At 41.3% G+C, this 22,331-nt stretch overlaps 1 protein-coding gene across 2 annotated transcripts in view; it reads right to left on the reverse strand.

Moving 5' to 3' along the window:
* MEGF10 (multiple EGF like domains 10) overlaps nt 1-22,331 on the reverse strand; it is a 128,063-nt gene that overhangs the window by 42,362 nt on the left and 63,370 nt on the right. For both annotated transcript variants that reach the window (XM_056537299.1, XM_056537300.1), the window contains exons 6-9: nt 10,297-10,543; nt 8,958-9,078; nt 5,200-5,336; nt 4,682-4,894 (exon numbers count right to left, since the gene is read on the reverse strand). In XM_056537299.1, the coding sequence (XP_056393274.1) occupies nt 4,682-4,894; nt 5,200-5,336; nt 8,958-9,078; nt 10,297-10,543 (718 nt within the window). The remainder of the gene's footprint in view (nt 1-4,681; nt 4,895-5,199; nt 5,337-8,957; nt 9,079-10,296; nt 10,544-22,331) is intronic.

Genomic DNA, 22,331 nt, shown 5'->3' on the forward strand with positions numbered 1-22,331 from the left:
AGCCCACACACAGCGTTTGAGTTTTTCAGTTTTTGCACTTTCGTTTTTTCCTCCTTACCTTTTAAAAATTATAACCCTTTCAATTTTCCACCTAAAAATCCATATTATGGCTTATTTTTTGCGTCGCCAATTCTACTTTGCAGGGACATTAGTCATTTTACCCAAAAATTCACGGCGAAACGGAAAAAAAAATCATTGTGCAACAAAATCGAAGAAAAAACGCCATTTTGTAACTTTTGGGGGCTTCCGTTTCTACGCAGTGCATATTTCGGTAAAAATTACACCTTATCATTATTCTGTAGGTCCATACGGTTAAAATGATACCCTACTTATATAGGTTTGATTTTGTCGCACTTCTGGAAAAAATCATAACTACATGCAGGAAAATGTATACGTTTAAAAATGTCATCTTCTGACCCCTATAACTTTTTTACTTTTCCACGTACAGGGCGGTATGAGGACGCATTTTTTGCGCCGTGATCTGAAGTTTTTATCGGTATGATTTTTGTTTTGATCAGACTTTTTGATCACTTTTTACTCATTTTTAAATGGTATAAAAAGTAACCAAAAATAAGCTTTTTTGGACTTTAGAATTTTTTTTGCGCGTACGACATTGACCGTGCGGTTTAATTAATTATATATTTTTATAGTTCGGACATTTACGCACGCGGCGATACCACGTATGTTTATTTTTTTTTTATTTACACTGTTTTATTTTTTTATGGGAAAAGGGGGTTGATTCAAACTTTTATTAGGGAAGGGGTTAAATGACCTTTATTAACATAGGGACCTATAACACTGCACACACTGATCTCTCATGCTGATCACTGGCGTGTATTAACACGCCTGTGATCAGTGTTATCGGTGCTTGACTGCTCCTGCCTGGATCTCAGGCACAGAGCAGTCATTATTCGATCGGACACCGAGGAGGCAGGTAAGGGCCCTCCCGGTGTCCTGTAAGCTGTTTGGGACGCCGCGATTTCACCGCGGCGGTCCTGAACAGCCCGACTGAGCAGCCGGGATACTTTCACTTCAGACGCGGCGGTCAGCTTTGATCGCCGCATCTGAAGGGTTAATACAGGGCATCACCGCGATCGGTGATGTCCTGTATTAGCCGCGGGTCCCGGCCGTTGATAGCCGGGACCGACCCGACCTGATATGACACGGGTACACCGCATGACCCTGCGGGAGCCGGCGGAGGACGTAAATATACGTCCTGTGTCGTTAAGGAGTTAAGGCCCAAATGGGCTGAGTCCTTAAGGGGTTAAAACAAGGGGGTGCTTACTCCCTCTGGAAATATATCACAAATTATTGAATCAATCATTCTAGTTTGTAATTCCCTTGGTATTTTTTGTTTTGGGGGGCTACAGTTGTAAAAATAAAGCAGGAAACTGATACTATAAATATCAAGTGGTATGGTCTTTCGATGCATGAAAGGTGTGGTCCATAAAGTGTGATTGTAATATCTAGGCTCCATCATTGTGTAGTTACCTACACCAAATAGGACTGGGGAAATCATTTATTCTACTTTCTTTACTTTGAAAAACTAGTAATTAAAGGGGTGGTCCGGGAAAAAACAACTTATCCTTTATCCACAAGATAGGGGATAAGTGTCTGATCGCAGGAGTTCTGACCACTGGGATCCTTTGCAATATCCTGAATAAGATCCAGTTCTCAGAAAGGAACATGAGTGCTGCAGACATCATGCACTCCATTCATTCTCTATGGGAGCGCCAAAGAGACCCAAGTGCTGTACTCAGGCGTCTTCAGTGCTCCCAGTGAAATGAATGGAGTGCGTGCCATCTGCAGCATGTCCCGTTCAAGAGATCATGGTGGTCCCCGTGATCAGACCCCCTGCGATCAGACACCTATCCCCTATCCTGTATGTTAAACTCAATAGAGAAATGTGGTATTACTATTTTGGACGATGACTATTTATAACACATGCTCTGAGGGAGCTTCAGATCATATTTGATCTAAAAGTAACAATAAAGTAGAATAATTTTACTCATCTAAGACACATTTTCACTTAAAGGATAAGTCTAAATGTGTGTCAGGGTGTCTATTATATAGCAAGGCCCAATTATTAGTTTTTTGTTATCATCGATCTATCGTATATATCCACTTTTCACACCATTTAATTATTTGTAAGAATCATTGTCTACAACAATATGTAAATATAATTTTATATATAATTTAATAGAGCCAAGAAACACACTGTATATAATTTCAATGGGCTTTTCAGAATATACTGTATACTGTACCATGTCGTAAAAAATGTTTAATAATACAATGTTACTATTTTGGTTCAAAATTAACCAAATTGGGAGGAAGAAAAATCTCTTTTCAAGCCATTTCCCTGAATTTTTATGTCATCTTGGGACACAGAGAGAGGGAATAACCAAACAGAATAAGCTGGCTTTGCGATAAGTTTGGTTTAGCATGAGTAATGACCAGCCATCCCGTTCTTTTCAGACTGGGTAAGAGCCAGGTCTGCTTGGGGGTATGTGTCTGCAATGAGTAGTCAATATCATTCATAGCTAAGATAAGCCAGCAAAGCATTAACTATGGTCTTAACACTGATGAATCAGGGCATCTAAAGTCAATAGATGAGATTGCTTTCACTAATGGGGATGTTGATTATGCCGTTTTCTTCTTCTACAGACCAATAAAATCCAGGAAATGCTGAATACACTGTATGTTAAATAAACTTATGTGACTCCACTTCATTATAGGAAGTGAAGCCTTTCACCTTTACTGTAATCCTTCTCAGAATCATAAACTCCCAATTACACAAACTGCTTTTACTGGCCATCCCTTTAACTTATAGGAGGCACCTCAATGATTGGGGTAGGACACACTGTTTATCCAACCATTAATACTGACACTAATGTTAATGGACTTCAACCAAAATAGAAAAAAACAGCACCACGCCTGTCCTCAGGTTGTGTGTGGTATTACAATCTGGCTCTATTCACTTCAGTGGAAATGAGCTGCAGTATCACAAATAACCCACAGACAGATGTGGTGCTGTTTTTTGAAGAAATCAGCACAGTTTTTTTTATAATCCTGGATAACCACCTTAAAGGGTTCGTCAACTGGGGTAAATCAACTGGCACCAGAAAGTTACACAGATTTGTAAATTTCTTCTATAAAAAAATCTTAATCCTTCCAGTACTTATTAGCTGCTGAATACTACAGAGGAAATCCTTTTCTTTTTGGAATACAGAGCTCTCTGCTGACATCATGAGCACAGTGCTCTCTGCTGACATCTCTGTCCATTTTAAGAACTGTCCAGAGTAGAAGAAAATCCCCATAGCAAACATATGCTGCTCTGGACAGTTTCTAAAATGGACAGAGATGTCAGCAGAGAGCACTGTGCTCGTGATGTCAGCAGAGAGCTCTATGTTCCAAAAAGAAAATAATTTCCTCTGTAGTATTCAGCAGCTAATAAGTACTGGAAGGATTAAGATTTTTTAATGGAAGTAATTTACAAATCTGTTTAACTTTCTGGCACCAGTTGATTTAAAAAACAAACAAACAAAGGTTTCCACCAGAGTACCCGTTTAAAGGGCCTTCAAAATGAAGATATCTTCTTTTTGAACCCTCATGTTTGTGGAAAGTAAGATTTGTGTGCCTTAAATATGCTGTACAGATTATTCAATCAAACAATCTTAAATTCAATAAACAATTCAAAATCTCTAAATCTTTTTTTATCAGTCTATTCTACATAGGAGGTTATTACTAGTATTTTAACATATTGATAATATCAGATTGTCATAGATAAGAGGGCCTGAGATGGAAATGCCACAAATCAAGCCTTGAATTTACTTGGGGGTGTTGTCTTTTGCCCTTGTTTCATTTGAATTTCAAATCCAAAGTCAGGATATTGGAAGTGATCAACCATTTACATTTTACATTTGTAATATCGATGTCAATAAAACCTTTTAGAGCATTAGATGCAGATGAAAATAGAAAGCCACATCTGGTTATAGCATTAGTATCCCAGCTCAAAATAGACCACTTGGTTCCAATGTAACATAGATGCCTCAATATTTAAATTGCAGCTCATGTGATGGCCCGGGTGGCACGATATTTGGGGGTATTCCGGGCATAAACATCTTATACCCTTTGCAAAGGATAGGGGATAAGATGTCTGATCGCAGGGGTCGTGCCACTGGTCGTCACACCCCCTCCCATAGACATGAATGGAGGGGGCATGACATTACGTCACGTCTCCAGTACCGGGAACCAGGAGGTTTCCGAAACTAGAGATGCAGCCCCGCATAGAATGCGGGTGCTGCAGGGAGATTGCGGGGGTCCCCCGCGATCAGACATCTTATCCCCTATGCTTTGGATAGGGGATAAGATGTTTTTACCCAGAATACCCCTTTAACTTGTTGCCTGAGCCTGTGACTTGCAGAAGACTACAGCATTCAATCTACCGATTTTGCAAAAGTCCCATGCAAGTCTATGGGACTTGTGCCAAATCTGTAGATTGAACACTGTAGCCTTGCTCAAATCTTGAGCTCAGACGGTAGAAGCCATTAGTGGAGTTGCATACCACCTGGTATTTATCATGACAGGCTACTATAATGTAAGCTGCAGAAGTCTAGCATAAAACCTCAAATTTTTCCATTGTTTTTAAAAAAAAACTAAAAGAAGGCAATTTTTCTGCTACCTTTGTGTGTTCTTTCCATGACACGGGCACTTTTTATCACACTTCATCCCATAGAGGCCCTCTGTGCATAGTGTCTTTTCACAGTGTTTCCCGGTATAACCTGGCTCACAGAGGCAAGCACCACTGATGTGGTAACATTTTCCACCATTAAGACATTGGCAGGTCTCAGCACAGTTCATTCCATACAACCCAACAGGGCATTCTTCCTGGCATCTAAACACATTCAAAAAATATGGCTATAAATATGATTCAGTAGGATTAGTAACCTGCAGAAATATAGCTATTACTAAACTGCAGTCCCAGGTAGACAACATTGGCAGTTTAGGCAAAGATTCTTTACAATGGGGAATGCTTTATTATAAATGTTAAAATAAATAAAGCTCCCAAAATAGCTACAGAATAAAAGAAAATACCATACAAGTCAGTTTATCAATTATATATATATATATATATATATATATATATATAGACTCACTATACCATGGTTCTAAATATTGTTCCAAATAACTTTTTCTCACCGTTCTCCATTGTATCCAGGGCTGCAGTGACATTGACCTGCAGCAGAGTCACATGTACCTCCATTGTGACACTGGCACTCCTGGGTACAGTTTCTGCCATAGCGACCCTCAGGGCAAGGCTGGCCGCAGACTGTGCCCTAAATTAAAACAGAAGGTTATCATGCAGCGACAAAAGAGGATCAACAAACTGTGACCGCAGATAATTACAACAAGCACCTGACCCCATCAATTGTAGGCAATTACCCTAAAGCAAGAGAATATAGAATCTTACAGTTCCTACCATGAAATGTCATGTTATCTGATATAAAGCAAAGGATGAAATGTATTCAGTTAGTATGGATTGATGCTAAAATTCTACAGAATTTGTGCCTATCCTGTGAATAAAATTTTAATATTACTTATTTACATTCCAATCATAATAATATTTAATTCTAGTGCACTGTCTGGAATGTGTATATAGAGGTACGTATATAGGAGCTTAAAGGGGTACTCCACCCCTATACATCTTATCCCCTATACAAAGGATAGGGGATAACATGTCTGATCGTGGAGGTCCCACCGCTGGGACCCCCACGATCTCTGTGATCTCCATGCTATCTCCGTGATGTCACACCTCTCATAGACATGAATGGAGGGGGAGTGATGTGCGTCACGAGGGCGTGTGGTGTAAAGTCACGACCCCTCGCCGCTGGAATCCATTGTTCTAAGCATACTGTTTAGAACACCGGACGCTGCAAGGAGATCACGGAGGTCCCAACGGAGGGACCCCGACAATCAGACATCTTATCCCTTATCCTTTGAATAGGGGATAAGATGTATCGGGGGTGGAGTACCCCTTTAACACTGCTGCTTTGTAGTAGTAGCTTTAGTTGTAGTAGCTTTTTTATAATTAAGCTTTTTTAGGAATGAAAAAGAGTCACCCAGATGTACCCAGGGGTTAAACAGCTTCTTATATAAGGTCAAAGTGTAGGTATGATAGTGAGTGACTAAAGCAGGGTGTAGGACCTACTGGGAACAAATTGAGTTTTACATTTTACATTATTACAGATATAGATTACTGCAGAACTGAAATATCCAGTAATGTACAAATAATAATAATTATAACAAATTATGCAGCACTTTACAATTTTGAGGGTACAGATATGGATAATAATAGACATTACAATAATATACACTGATTATTCAAACAGGATTGAGGACCCTGCACGCAAGAGCTTACAGTCCATAAGAGATAAGGGTTGAGACAAAAGGTAGCAAATGCTCTGTATATTCAGGGGTCCGGACAAGTTTTATAAATAAGATAAATGACATTAAGGTGGGTGAACCAGTGCATAGAGAATAGGGGACGCTGCTGAATGGTAGTAGGGAAGACCAGTTACGGAATGTTATAGGCCTACGAAGAGATGTATCTTTAAAGAGTACCTGTCACCAAATAAAACTTTTAATATAGTGTTCCTGACACTTCACTTGCTTTTAAAATTGTCAACATAAATATGTTTAAAATGTAACATAAATATGTTTAAAAAACGCCCACTAGGTGGTTCTGTTCTGTTCTCTGCCATAATTAATACAGTCAGTTTGGTCTCCTCCCAGCCTGGCTGGAGTCCAAACTCAGGAAATGTTTTTTCTGCACAGAGCTTGATTGACATCTGCGCAGAAAGTGAAAGCTCCACAGATTCTCACAGAAAGCTGCACAGACTTAAACTTGCAGGAGAGCCTCACTGATAGCAACACAGACTGAAACATGCACAGAGCCTGAGGTCTTCTATTCATAACAGCACTACAACCATGTGAGGACAGAAGTGGTCCCCCAGCAGGCTTCAGTGATGTCATGCCTGCTGGTAAACGCCCACTTTCTCCTGCTGGGAAAGGTAAGATACACAGCTTTTTAAAGCTCTGAATATTTTTTTTTTTTTTTTTAGGGCTGGAGGGGTGTTAGGACTAATTAGGGAACATAGCTTGAGTTAGTTTAGAAAAGTTTATTTGGTGACAGGTACTTTTTAAAGTATGTTTAAAATGTGGATGTCTATGGGTTCATGGTATTTTATTTCAGAGAACTGGGGCAGCACAATCAAAGTGTTGGTGAGGGGATTGAGAGGTTCAGATTTTAGAAGATGTTAGTATTAGATCATTAGCAGAGCAGAGAGAAAGTGTAGGATGGTAGACAGAGATGAGGGAGGAGATGTAGGGAGGAACAGCACTGTGGGAGCTTTGTGGGTGAGAGTGGGGATTTTGTATTGAATTCCGGACTGAATAGGTGACCAGGGATTGACAAAGGGGAGAGACACTGGTGTAATGGCTGAAGAGGAAGATGAGTCTGGCTGCGGCATTTCGGAAATGACTAGAGAGGTTTACAAGGGGTTCCTGGTGTGCCCTGCACAATAAAATATATACATCTACATTTTCTGCTGCCATTGAGAGATGGCACTTTCACAGAAAAAAACATGCTGGTTGCTACAGGCCTTTACCATATTCCTGCTCTAGGCTTAGATAAATATATGAAAAAACAATAATGAAAAATCTAAAAAACAAAACAAAAAAAAAACACTTCTGTATACTGGTTCAAATTATGGAGAAATTTTTTTGTTGATTAGTCATATGATTGGGTTCACACATTGTGGGTGGTGTGGTATGGTTTTGGGGTATGCATGGATGAAGCACACTACTCTCTATGGTTTCAACAACTCATTAGCTATAGTATCATCTGATTAAAGGTTTATCTCAAAATCAACACACATCACACTTATCCACAGGACAAGTGATAAGTGTCTCATCACTGGGGGTAACACTTCTGGGACCCTCATTGATCGCAAGAAACGGGTTCCCTTGTCCCCTGTTTAAATAGAGCACCGTTTGAGCTCCTGTGCTGCTGCTACATTGGTAGAGATTTATCAAAGTTGTCTATTTCCCCCATCAGTATAAACCAACCTACAGAGGGTTAGGCCGGTCTATTGTGCACTTAATTTATCAAAAGTCACAAGGCTCTTGATAAATTCTGTGCACAGACTTTGGGATCTATGCTTTAGACTGTATTTAAACCTGCTCCAACATTGTCTGACATTACAGCGTACTTTCGGCCAATGCAAGTTTTTTCGCAGAAAAGTCGCTATTGATAAATTGAGCACCAATACATTTTTCCGTCTAAACTAGACTAGAATGCATCATGTTCTAAAAATTCTCTAAAGCAAAAGTCACAAAAAAGTTGCACATATTTAGACTGCGACTTTCTGTGCGACAAGTTTAGATGGTAAAAACCAGTCTTAATCCTTTGATAAATCTCCCCCATTGATTCTTATCAGACAAACAGTCTGGAAACCTTTAATGTATGTATAAACTATAGATTTAATAATTAAAACCAATATAATCTACAGGCCTGGTATTACTACTATTGTTGCTTTGAGTAGTATTACAATATATTATACTGCAAGGCTAAGTAGCAAATCCTGTTAATATACTTCTGTTTATAATAGTGCTGGATCTTTCTCAATAATATAAATAAATCCCCTTAGACATAGCTTTTAAATGTAATTATCTGACCGACATCATATTGTAATGGACTCACACTCCTCCAGGCAATGAAGGGATTAAGACAACATTCTGTTGCATTGTGTCACTTAATTAATTACTATTTTCAACAAAGGTCATCCAGCCTGATAGAGAAGGGTTATTGACTGAATTAGTTAATTATTTTCCATTGATTAGGTTGCATAGTTAAAGCTGGCCAAATCTAACTAGAATAATGAGTTCATGCAACGTACCATCCACCCCGCAGGGCAACTGCATTCTCCAGTGACATGGTGGCAAACTCCACCATTTTGACATGGACATCTTTCCTCACATTGAGGGCCATGTTTACCGGGTGGACAGAGATCTTCACAGCTAAAAGGGTGGAGAAATAATACACATAATAAAGATTGTACCATAAGACTATCATGTTTTAAAGCACAATAAAACCTCTTTGAGACAAACACCCAAAAATGCACAAAAAATGGTCTTCTAGTGGATGGTCAAAGAATGCATAATAATTGTGGAACTGAAAACCTGTCACGGAAATTATGTCGGGGGTGGTTTTCTTAAAGAGGTGGTCTTTTGGAGCGGTTTCACTGTATTCCTATCTTAAAGGGGTACTCCCATGGAAACCTTTTTTTTTTTTTTTTTTTAAATCAACTGGTGCCAAAAAGTTAAATAGATTTGTAAATCACTTCTATTAAAAAATCTTAATCCTTCCAGTACATTTTAGGTGCTGTATACTAAAGAGAAATCCAAAAAAGAAATGCATTTCCTCTGATGTCATGACCACAGTGCTCTCTGCTGACCTCTGCTGTCCATTTTAGGAACTGTCCAGAGCAGGAGAAAATCCCCATAGCAAACATATGCTGCTCTGGCCAGTTCCTAAAATGGACAGCAGAGGTCAGCAAAGAGCACTGTGGTCATGACATCAGAGGAAATGCATTTATGTTTTGGATTTCTCTTTAGTATACAGCCCCTAAAAAGTACTGGAAGGATTAAGATTTTTTAATAGAAGTGATTTACAAATCTGTTTAACTTTCTGGCACCAGTTGATTAGAAAAAAAAAAAAAGTTTTCCACGGGAGTACCCCGTTAAAGGGGTCACCCACTTTCAGAAAAATGTTAAATAGATACTCAAATGCCATAAAACAACAGAAAACCTTAACTTACCTGTCCGATCCCATGGAGATCCAGTGCAAATGCTCTGGTGGGCTCCCACATCTCATTATACTGGTAGCTGATATGTGAGCACTGCAGCAAGAGACTTAGCATTCACATGCCTTACTAGGGGCATGATAGCTCCCAAGCATGGAACTCCATCAGCATTGCATGTGATTGCCATGGGATCGGAGAAGTGAGTAAAGGTTTTTTTATGTTCATTTATGGCTTTTGGCCCTCTTAGTTACATTTTTTTCTAAGGGTGGACAATCTGTAAGCTTTTATCCTCTCTCCACTATCCCTTCCTGCCATGACCCATTGACATGCACTGCTCAGTACTGAAAGAGTCCTGTACATCAATAAATCAAAGCAGGAAGGTATGGGTGTGATTATTCCCCTGTCCCACTGTTCATCTTTCAAAGATACTTACAAGGCTCCTGTATAACCAGGGGGACATCTGCACTCTCCAGTTACATGATCACAAGTTGCTCCATTCTGGCATTGGCACTTTTGGTGGCAGTCATTTCCGTATGTCCCTTGGTCACATCGTTCCTCACATCGCCAGCCCTTAAAGCCAGCAGCGCAGTGACATGCTCCGGTAATGGGATTACAACGTGCTCCATTTTTACACTGGCATCGACTGCTACAATGCGGCCCCCAATGATCAGCATCACAAGCTGCCAAAAAATGATGTTAACATTATTATTAGCCTATAGATAAAGCATAAACAAAGTTTAAAATATGGGTTTAATTAAGTACAAAAACAATGATATATTTAACAATATAGAAACAAAGAACTTTACACCGTAAAATCCTACAGTAGAAAAAAATGAATTAATGGTGTTAATGACCTATTTATTGAAGAATGAGAAATATAATGAAACATCAGATGTTCTATATCTCTCACCAGTGTAAATACAAAGCATGAGATCAGGAGAGTCTGGGCGCACATGTCATTTTATGGAGCTGGTTTTCGCCAACATTGCACACACCACCCAACCAAGGAAAAGATTACTTTAATGTCCTGGAATGTAAAATTCAGCTTGTAATTGTTCCAGGATATGGTGATGAAAGCATGAGTTGTAGAAGAAATGCTATGAGCTGGTAAGCTACTCTACGGTACAATTTTGAGCTGCTCTCATACTGTATGTTGTAATGGAAAGTGTGCACACATAAAAGTATTCTCATTTGTTGCGTTTTATTGTGATAATGTTTAATGAAAGAGGAAAATGTCCAGCGCAGGTAGGTGGTAACGGAATGCCTTTATTGGAATAACTTCAGCACACAGACGACAAAGACATGGGTGACGCGTTTCGGCCCTAAGAATGGGCCTTAGTCATATAAGGCCCATTCTTAGGGCCGAAACGCGTCACCAATGTCTTTGTCGTCTGTGTGCTGAAAATATTCGAATAAAAGGCATTCCGTTACCACCTACCTGATCTGGACATTTTCCTCTTTCACATTTCTGCATTGAAGGCGAGGCCCACGCCAGTCCGGGCGCTGTGGGCTGGGGGAGTGAGCTGAATAACTTACCTGGTTTGCTGATAATGTTTAGTGAATGTTCACATTAGCAGCATGGCTTAGTTTACTGTGAAACAACTGATCACAAATGATAGACTCTACTGACTTTAATGGGGTTCCATTGTTGTTTCCTTCCTTTTTCACAACAAGAATAATGCTGAACTCTGTGTTCTTCTTGCTATAAAATGTGACAGACCTAGACTAAGACCCCAATGCAGGCTCTAGAGCAGTGGTCTTCAACCTGCGGACCTCCAGATGTTGCAAAACTACAACTCCCAGCATGTCCGGACAGCCGTTGGCTGTCCGGACATGCTGGGAGTTGTGTTTTTGCAACATCTGGAAGTCCGCAGGTTGAAGACCACTGCTCTAGAGTATTATCCATGACTGTGGTTCCTAAAATGGTTACTAATCCTTATTTATAAGACAGTAACAATAAAAATATTTACCTTGCCTCAGACCTTGGCCAAAAGACATAATGGTTCTATTCAGAAAAACATTATAAAAATATATGACAAACTTTTCTTTCTTTAAAGAGGACCGATGTTCTTTCCTGACCTATCTGTTTTAGTAAATACGTGTTTCCCCTATGAAATTCTGGAAAATCATTACTTCTAGCTCTGTGTTGTATGGGTACTCTTACTAGAAATTAATGACTAAATTGCCTACAGGGTGTTACCAGCTCTGGTCATGTCTGCTGTGGTGGCTGGGTGTGAGGTGCAGGGCAGATGTTGTTACCCAAGGGGCAGATGGCATTAACTCCTTGTATTTGTAACGCCAGGGTGTGGTTTATGAGCATATAACCACCAGAAGGTATACCGCTGGATCCTGGGCAAGGCACTGGGCAATAAAGTATCCAACACCAAGTTACGGACAACAGTAACTTTTCTGAGGGTAGACAGTTGGTAAAGTGTATACAGTTCAGCCAGGGCCAAAGGAGGTGACCAGTGGCTCAGAAACCTTAAGGGTTTGCTGGGATTTGAAGTAGGACTAGACAATTTGGTGCAGGCCACCTTGCTTGACAATCTCAGAGATTGACTTGCAATGCTGCAGGTTTTGCTTACTTGCACTTGACTGTGGCTACAGGACTTGACTTGAGGCCTCCAACACTCTGTACACACACACTAGGCACAAGAGAGAAGCTAGCTCCACCCAGGGCTTATATGGGGGAGACTAGCAGGGAGCTCTTGGCATCATCTGGTCACTGGTACCTCCTAGGTAACAATCACATGACATATCACATGGTATAACTCATAAAGTGATAACACATTTTATACAGTACAACATATTTACAATGGGGAAACTAATGCAGGGGGCCCTGGGCACATTGAAGGATGCTGCCTGGTAGGGCAGTGAAGGTACGGGGTAACACCTCCCATACTGTGAAGGTACGGGATAACACCTCCCATACTGTGAAGGTACGGGAGAACACCTCCCATACTGTGAAGGTACGGGATAACACCTCCCATACTGTGAAGGTACGGGGTAACACCTCCCATACTGTGAAGGTACGGGATAACACCTCCCATACTGTGAAGGTACGGGAGAACACCTCCCATACTGTGAAGGTACGAGATAACACCTCCCATACTGTGAAGGTACGGGGTAACACCTCCCATACTGTGAATGTACGGGATAACGCCTCCCATACTGTGAAGGTACGGGATAACACCTCCCATACTGTGAAGGTACGGGATAACACCACCCATACTGTGAAGGTACGGGGTAACACCTCCCATACTGTGATGGTACGGGATAACACCTCCAGTACTGGGCCACCCGCACGGCTTTGATTGAATAATGTCACAGTGCAAGGACACACTCCCAACTGGAGACACCTAGAGCTATAACAATGATGTTCTAAAATTATTATTCAATGGGAAATATAAGTATGTTTTAAAACAGACAGGTCAGGAGAGCCCACTGTTCCTCTGTAATGTAGAACTGTTGCATATATTCTAATTGCAGCCATGTGTGAATATTAATCAGATAAAAGTTGAAAGGAAATCTGTCATCAGTGTCACCTGCAGTATAACCCTGTACCAACCAAGTGCTCTCTGCTGACACCTCTGTCCATTTTAGGAACTGTCCAGAGTATGAGCAAATCCCCATAGTAAACATATCCTGCTCTGGACAGTTCCTGACATGGACAGAAGTGTCAGCAGAGAGCACTTGTGGTCAGACAGAAAGGAAATTCAAAAATAAAAGAACTTCCTCTGTAGTTTACAGCAGGTGATAAGTACTGGAAGGATTAAGATTTTTAAATAGAAGTTACTTTCTGGCACCAGCGGTGTACCCCTTTAAAGGGAATCTGTCATCAGTTTCATCCACACTAACCCGTTAATTCCCCTTTAATTACCTATGTGCTGAAATTGTGAAGAACGATACTATTATGTATCAGCCTCAGAGTCTAAGGTCACCAAAACTCACCCTAAACCCAGCGAAATGATTTCAGTTCCTCACACAAATTCAGGTTCTTAGAATTTCTTTGGTTTGTGAGAATGAACATTCTGTTAGTCTATGGACTGTACAACTCCAGGTGAATTCTCATCCTGTAGTCTCCATATGAGTATAATTTGCAGTGACAGTCTTAAGACACAGGAAATATCTGTGCTCGGCCCAGTCTGAGGACTGCAAATGACCGCGGGGCAGGATAGCAAGTACAGCTGTTCCAAACTAAACACCAGTGGGCAGATATGACTCAGTTATCGTTGAGCTTTTTGCTTAGTATCCCTGCGGGTGTGGTATTTATTGGCATGCATACCTCTCACATTTCCTGACCATTTCATTACTGAGATTTACAAAGGGGTTTTAAATGTATATTTGGAATCTCTTCTATGATAGAAGATAACTTAATTATAGGGGCATCGTAACTGACCACCTACTAATAATAACCTTTTCCTTGAAATTATTTCTTTTTTTTATGTTTTATATTTTACAGCCTTTAGGAAACGGATTAACTGAAATGGGAATAGCCCAAATACAGGTTTTATGATTATTGGTTGTCCAATTTATACTACATTTTAACTAGGTCCTCTTTTAGGCTGCCATCTACCTTATTTTACAACAAAATAAATAAAAAAAATTATTATTAGGGAGCGCTAAAATCTGAGTAACAAGGAAGGGGGAGAAAAAAAAAAATATATATATATCTATGACAGGCATTTATCAAGCGATTTAGTTATTTCTTCTTTACTAAAAATGTTGCAAAAATGACGCACCTGCGACTAAGCGATTTTTCGTGCAACATTTTCACTGGAAAGCGAGAGAAGCAAGTTTTCAAAAACTTAACTACGAAGTAATAATTTTAAAATGGACGGGTAGTCAAGTATTTATTAACTGCGACAGTCGCAACAAGGTTAAAAATTGACTACATTTACTCCAGCTCAAACATGGAGCAGAAAAAGCTACTACCAAAGTAAAAAAGAAGAAATTGCTTACGTGAAAGAAAATTATCAACAGGCTGAAACCAGTTGATAAATAAGTCGCACATAAGCAAAAAAAAAGTAACAAAAAAAGTGCTAAAAAAAGGAATACATAAGCAAACATTGATGTCCCTATATATGTATAAATTATATTTGTAATAATAACAGTAAAGACTCACCCGTTGTGAGCAGTGAGCCCCATATGATTTAGGATTCACCGCAAACACCCCAACCTGTTCCTGTGCCTTCTGCCGAGGAGGCTATGTGGAGGCTAAGTGGATCGGTCTCGCCTGACCCAACAAGAGAGGACTCGCCGCAGGAACAAAAACTTGTGCCTGTACTGTGCTAGTACCGAACATTTCCTCAAGGACTGTCCTATTCGTCCTCCGCGTCAGGGAAACGCATGCACCTAGTTAATGTGGGAGAGGCGTTGCTAAGTGTGAATCCTTCCTCTCCACGACTGACTATACCTGTGCGAATTGCTGTACCCGCTAATACTAATACTTCCTTCTCCGCTGTGGCCTTTCTGGACTCAGGTTCAGCAGGAAATTTCATTGAAGCCTCTCTCAACAACAGATTCAATATTCCTGTTACCCGTCTCGTCAAACCTCTCTTCATTTCATCCGTGAATGGAGAAAGACTGGTCTGCACCGTGCGTTACCGCACAGAACCTCTGCTCATGAGCGTTGGAGTTCACCATCATGAAAATATAGAATTTTTTGTATTGCCCAACTGTACCTCAGAAATTCTTCTTGGCTTGCCCTGGCTTCAGCGTTACGCACCTATCCTCGATTGGGCCACCAGGGACATTAAAGATTGGGGATCTTTCTGCCACAAGCGATGTCTCAAGTCTGTTCCTACAAGCCAAGTCTCCATCGCTACACCTTTGCCTGGCACTCCTAAGTCCTATCAGGACTATTCAGATTTTTTTGTAAAAAGCAAGCAGAGGTCTTACCACCACACAGACCCTACGACTGCCCTATTGACTTGCTTCCTGGTACCACACCGCCCTGTGGCAGGATTTACCGACTCTCTGCTCCAGAAATGCAAGCCATGTCTGAATATATTCAGGAAAACCTAAAAAGAGGTTTTATCCGGAAATCTTCTTCTCCTGCCAGAACTGGATTCTTCTTCGTTGCTAATAAAGATGGATCTCTACGCCCATGTATAGACTACCATGGTCTTAATAAAATCACAGTGAAAAACCGCTATCCTCTGCCCGTCATCTCTGAACTCTTTGACAGACTGCGTGGAGCAAGAATTTTCACCAAACTTGATCTAAGGGGCGCATATAACCTCATTCGTATCCGTGAGGGTGACGAGTAGAAAACCGCATTTAACACTAGAGATGGACACTTTGAATATCTCGTCATGCCGTTTGGACTTTGCAATGCCCGTGCAGTCTTTCAAGATTTTGTTAATGAATTTTTTCGGGACTTCCTGTATACCTGCGTTGTTGTCTATTTAGATGACATCCTAATTTTTTCCTCCAACCTAGAGGAACATCGGCTCCATGTCAGTCAAGTGCTCCAGCGCCTTCGTGAAAATCATCTTTACGCCAAAATTGAAAAATGTATTTTTGAACGCAGCTGTCTACCTTTTCTGGGATACCTAGTCTCTGGTCAGGGTCTTCAAATGGATCCTGACAAACTCTCCTCGGTATTGGATTGGCCTCGCCCCTCTGGACTTCGTGCTACCCAGCGATTCCTCGGATTCATCAACTACTATCGTCAATTCATTCCCCACTTTTCTACTATCGTTGCAAATCCGAGGTCCTGGCCTCCCCAAGCCGATGAAGCTTTCAATCGCCTTAAGGCCGCCTTCGCCTCTGCACCAGTCTTGTCCAGGCCAGATCCTCTGAAGCCTTTTTCCCTTGAGGTTGACGCCTTCTCAGTTGGAGCCGGAGCTGTCCTTCTTCAAAAAACTGCAAAGGGAAAAAACGTCACTTGCGAATTTTTCTTCAAAACTTTTTCCCCTCCTGAAAAAAACTATTCCATAGAAGACCGTGAACTATTGGCTATTAAGTTGGCACTTGAGGAGTGGAGACATCTTCTGGAAGGATCCCTTCATCCCATCACCATCTACACAGACCATAAAAATTTATCCTATCTTCAATTCGCCCAGCGGTTAAATCCTCGCCAGGCTAGATGGTCGTTTTTTTTGCCCGTTTCAATTTTCAAATTCATTTTCGTCCTGCGGACAAGAATGTCAGAGCTGATGCTCTATCACATTCCACCGATGCCTCAGAATCCGAAGCTCTTCCTCAGCACATCATACCTCCAGAGTGTCTGATTTCCTCTGCTCCTGCTTCTCTGGTGCCAATTCCTCCAGGAAAAACTTATGTTCCTCCACGTCTTCGCCACCAGACTCTCAAATGGGGTCATTCCTCCCATCTGGCTGGTCATGCTGGAATCAAAAAGTCCATACAGTTAATTGCCAGACACTATTGGTGGCCTTCTCTGGAGAAAGATGTGACGGATTTCGTACGGGCCTGTACAGTGTGTGCACGTGACAAAACTCCACGCCAGAAGCCTGCTGATCTTCTCCTTCCTCTGCCTGTGCCTGAACAGCCGTGGTCCCATATAGCTATGCTTCTTCCCGGCACGCGCGGCCCAGCTCCATAGGGCGTGCGCGTGCTGGCTTACTAAAATTTAAAGGGCCAGTGCACAAACTAATTGGCGCCTGGCCCAATCAGTTTAAAACATATAAAAACCCACTTCACCTTCCTGTCCTTGCGGGATCTTGTTGCCTTGTGCCCTGTGAAAGCGTTTGTGTGTATCCCTAGCCTGTGTATCCAGACCCCTTGCCGTTGCCCCTGACTACAAACCTTGCCGTCTGCCTTGACCACCTGCTACGTCTGACCTCACTTTGCCTTGTCCTTGTGTACTGCGCCTGTCTCAGCTGTCAGTGAGGTTGAGTCGCTATCGGGTGGAACGACCTGGGGGTTACCTGCCGCAGCAAGTCCATCCCGCTTTGCGGCGGGCTCTGGTGAAAACCAGTAACCTCTTAGATTCCGTTCCCCTGGTACGGCCCACGCCATCGCCTCACTGACACAGAGGATCCACTCCCCTGTCCTCCCCGCATACCAGTCCGGACCCTGACAATAACTTAACTACATTCCCCCAATGTGGAGTAAGTCCAAGTCATGCTTATAATGCACCTTGAAATCTAATTGATATTCCCCTGAGTGCTGGTTTTGTTATTTCTCTTTTACCATTATCTACCTTATTTTAGCTCAGATAAATAGTCATTGAAAGGAGACAAGTGTGTGATCACAGAAGGTCCAACCTCTAGGACCCTCCATCACCTCCAGAACAGGGCTCCATCTCTCCTTGTACATGGAGCAGCATATCGACATGTGCTCCATGCACCGTCTATGGGAGCACCTGAGATACCCAAATACAGCACTGACAGTGCCAACAAGCTGCTTAATGCACAGGCAGAGATGGAGCCCAGTTCTAGATGTCAGACACTAATACGTTTTAAGGTAGAGGAGTGCTTCTTTAAATCTATATTATATTATGTTTAGTGGGTTATACTTTTCCCCCTAGTTGATCCAGCTAGTGGCCGCTGCACTGAAAAATAGGCAGGTGTTGGAAAGTGGTCTCAGGAGCCAGTAGTTCTCATGTTAAAGGGGTTATCTGTAATGGGCGAACTCACTGAAATACTGGCGGTCATTACCATACTGACCTTTATCAAGCCTGTTGGTAAACAAGTTACCGTATATAAAAAAAAAGCACAAATACTGTATTTAGAAACTCATGGTCCAGCACAGGGTTCTCTATACCACACATTCCTAAATACCAGGTCATTGCTGATTTGTTGCTATATTTGCCCAATGTTATAAAAAGAAGCTAACTTTAATTTTTTTTTATTTTTTTATTTTTTTGCTGCTTACGACAATATCTCCTGACAGTATCTTATGACACGCATTTGTTTTACCCTCACCATTACAGCTAATACTAATGGTTTGTTGTACAGCCATTTGTTAAAGTCTAATGCATAAAACCTTATTATCACAAATATGTGGAATGAATGGCGTCTACAGAGGCACGGTGGTAACCTAAGAAGCCCAGCTGTTTATCTGATACAAAGATGTATTTGGGTTACACGTCATACGGAATTCAAACTGATTTGGGACCTGCTCTGTAACTTCAGGGTCAACCTTATAACCAATTGCCTCTGTCTGTGTTACCCTAATTTTGTAGCTAAGAGCTCAATTATGGTAAGGTCATTTATCCTCTTGGCGATATTGTATTCCCTGAAGGTACCTCCTGTTGCACTGCTGAGTCTTATTTCAGATGGTCTTACTCCTTTGCTCTTCTGTATTTTCTTTGGCATTAGAGCCTACCTCGGAAAGCAGTCTACATTTATGATCTCTTAAGGAATATAAATGTAATTTACACATTTCCGTTTATGAGTCTTCCTCTGTGGCCAGCCTGTCCAAATTTCCAGTTTTACTTCTCCAAGTTCTTCCCTTCTAAATGTATTATTACATTTTTTTTTTAGCAAAGTACAAATTGCTATGCTTCAGAACCCAGGATCTGATTTATTTTATATTCATGTGGAAACTGGAATATTTGATCCTTTTTTTTCTTGGAATATATAAATTCACGTTACAATTGCATTTATCAGCCCAGATTTATTGAAACTGTCTGTTTCTTAGACGGACGGTCTTTAAAGGGGTACTTCACTGCTATACATCTTATCCCCTATCCAAATTATAGGGCATAAGATGTCTGATCTTGGGGGCTCCGCTGCTGGGGCCCCCCGCGATCTCCCTCAACACCTGACATTCTAAACAAACGCCAGGTTCCTGCGGTGGTGGTCGTGATGTTACGACAATGCCTCTCATGATGTCACGCCATGACGCCTCCATTCATCTCTATAGGAGGGGACATGTCGGCCAACGCCCCCTCCCATAGACCTAAATGGAGGGGCATGGCGGCACAAGGGGACGTGGTTGTGATGTCAAGATCACGGCCTTTGGCTCTGAGCGTTCTGAACAAAATGTTCAGAAAGCTGGAGCACCGGAATACCCCTTTAAATGTACCAGATTTATCAAAGTGAAAGGCTGATTGATGAATCTAGCATATGTGAAGACTGTTTAATCCACATTTATACCAATTATCAGTTGGCTTACAGCATACTAGGAATTGTATGCCAAAGTGCTGCAGCATTTCAGTGCACAAGCCACACCACATTTTACCAAAGACTCGCCTTCTTTACCAAGTTCATGTTTCTTTTTATTTGACCAAGCAAAAAAGAGTCTAAAAAATGTCTAAAAACAATAAATGCTGCAATGTAATTTTTGGTGCGAATTCTGGTGCATTTGCAATAGCAAATATGGGCAGTGTATATACCTGTACATATTCATGCTGTGCATTTGAGAATAATATATAATAGGGCAGCTAACGCTATATGCTTTGTATAGAAACATCATTCTTGTTCATCTAAGGCCTTAAAGGGGTACCCCCTTGGAAAACATTATATATATTTTTTAAAATCAACTGGTACCAGAAAGTAAAACAGATTTGTAAGTAATTTTCTTTTTGAATTTCCTTTCTGTCTGACCACAGTGCTCTCTGCTGTCACCTCTGTCCATTTTAGAAACTGTCCAGAGTACAAGCAAATCCCCATAGCAAACCTCTCCTGCTACGGACAGTTCCTAAAATGGACAGAGGTGTCAGCAGAGAGCACTGTGGTCAGACAAAAAGGAAATTCAAAAAGAAAAGAACTTCCTCTGGAGCATACAGCAGCTGATAAGTACAGGAAGGATTAAGATTTTTTAATAGAAGTAATTTACAAATCTGTTTAACTTTCTGGCACCAGTTGATTTAAAAAAAAAAAAAAATAAAACATTACTTATCTTATAACATAAGCTGCGGCGAAACAAAAAAAAATTATTTGTAATGTGAAATAAAAAATAAAAAAACACCATTTGAAAATTTTTTAGGGCTTCCGTTTCTACTCTGCACTTTTTGGTAAAATGACACATTATCTTTATTCTGTACGTCCATACGGTTACAAGGATACCCAATTTATGTATGTTTTATTGATTTTACTACTTCTGACCCCTATAACTTTTTTATTTTTCTGCATATGGGGCTATATGAGGGCTTATTTTTTGCGCTGTGGTCTGTAGTTTTTATCAGTACCATTTTTGTTTTGATGGGACTTTTTGATTGCTTTTTATTAATATTTTTATGGTATATGAAGTGACCAAAAATTCAAAATTTTTGGAATTTGGTATTCGACTGTGCGGTTTAGCTAACCTTGTATTTAATAGTTCGAACATTTAGCATGAGGCGGTACCACATATGATTTTTTTTATTACATTGTTTTATAAAAAAAAATAGGAAAGGGGGGGTGTTTGAAATTTTTATTAGTGGGGGGGCCTGTTCACATTTATTCTCTTTTGATTGCATACACTGTTCAACGCTATGCCATTGCATGGAGCAGTAGATCGCCGATCGAACGACGAGGAGGCAGGTGAAGACCCTCCCGTCGTCCAGTAAGCTGATTGGGACATCGCGATTCTGTCGCCATAGTCCTGATCAGCTCCGCTGAGCTGCCGGGATAGCTTTACTTTCAGTTTAGATGCCTAAACTTTGATTGCGGCCTCTAAAGGGTTAACGCGGGGCAACGGACCGATCGGTGGTGCCCGGCATTAGCTAGTGAGAACGGTTTAAACCCAGTTAGCGGAATCAGGACGTACAGGTACGCCCTGAGTCCTTAAAGAGGTACTCTGCCCCTAGACATCTTATCCCCAATCCAAAGGATAGGGGATAAGATGTCAGATTGCGGGGGTCCCACTGCTAGAGACCCCCAGGATCTCCGCTGCGGCTCCCCGCTATCATTACTGCACAAAGCGAACTCGTGCCCCCTCATGACATCACGGTCCGCCCCCTTAATCCAAGTCTATGGGAGGGGCGTGATGGCTGCCACGCCCCTCCCATAGACTAGTATTGAGGGGGCGGGCTGTGACGTCATGAGAGGGTGGGGCTGTGACATCACGAGGGGGTGGAGCCATGACGTAACAATGCTCCGGCCCCTGTATCGCCGGTCATTACGCACAGAGCGAGTATGCTCTGTGCAGTAATGATAGCGGGGTGCCGCAGCGGAGATCCCAGGGGTCCCCAGCAGCAGGACCCTGGCAATCTGACATCTTATCCCCCTATCCTTTGGGTAGGAGATAAGATGCTAGGGGCGGAGTAAGCCTTTAAGGAGTTAAACGGAATGTATAATCAGAAAATGACCTATAGTTTAAATCAAGTTTTTATAGTAACCGTATTTTTAAAGAGATTTGATTAGTTTTTTTTTTTTCAATGTACCAGTCCTATCTGTAAAATTAATGTTGGGAATCTTACTTTTTCCATTCCGGCCTCTAGGCCTAAAACTTAGCTGAGACTAACTGTTTTGTACAGATCACTTCCCAGCAGTATCCTCTTTATCAACACAGACAGAAGCACAGTGAAAGGGGACAGCAGTATTTAGATAACAGAGGTACAAACAATAACTG

Source organism: Hyla sarda, chromosome 1 (assembly GCF_029499605.1).
Source record: "Hyla sarda isolate aHylSar1 chromosome 1, aHylSar1.hap1, whole genome shotgun sequence".
Lineage (NCBI taxonomy): Eukaryota > Metazoa > Chordata > Amphibia > Anura > Hylidae > Hyla > Hyla sarda.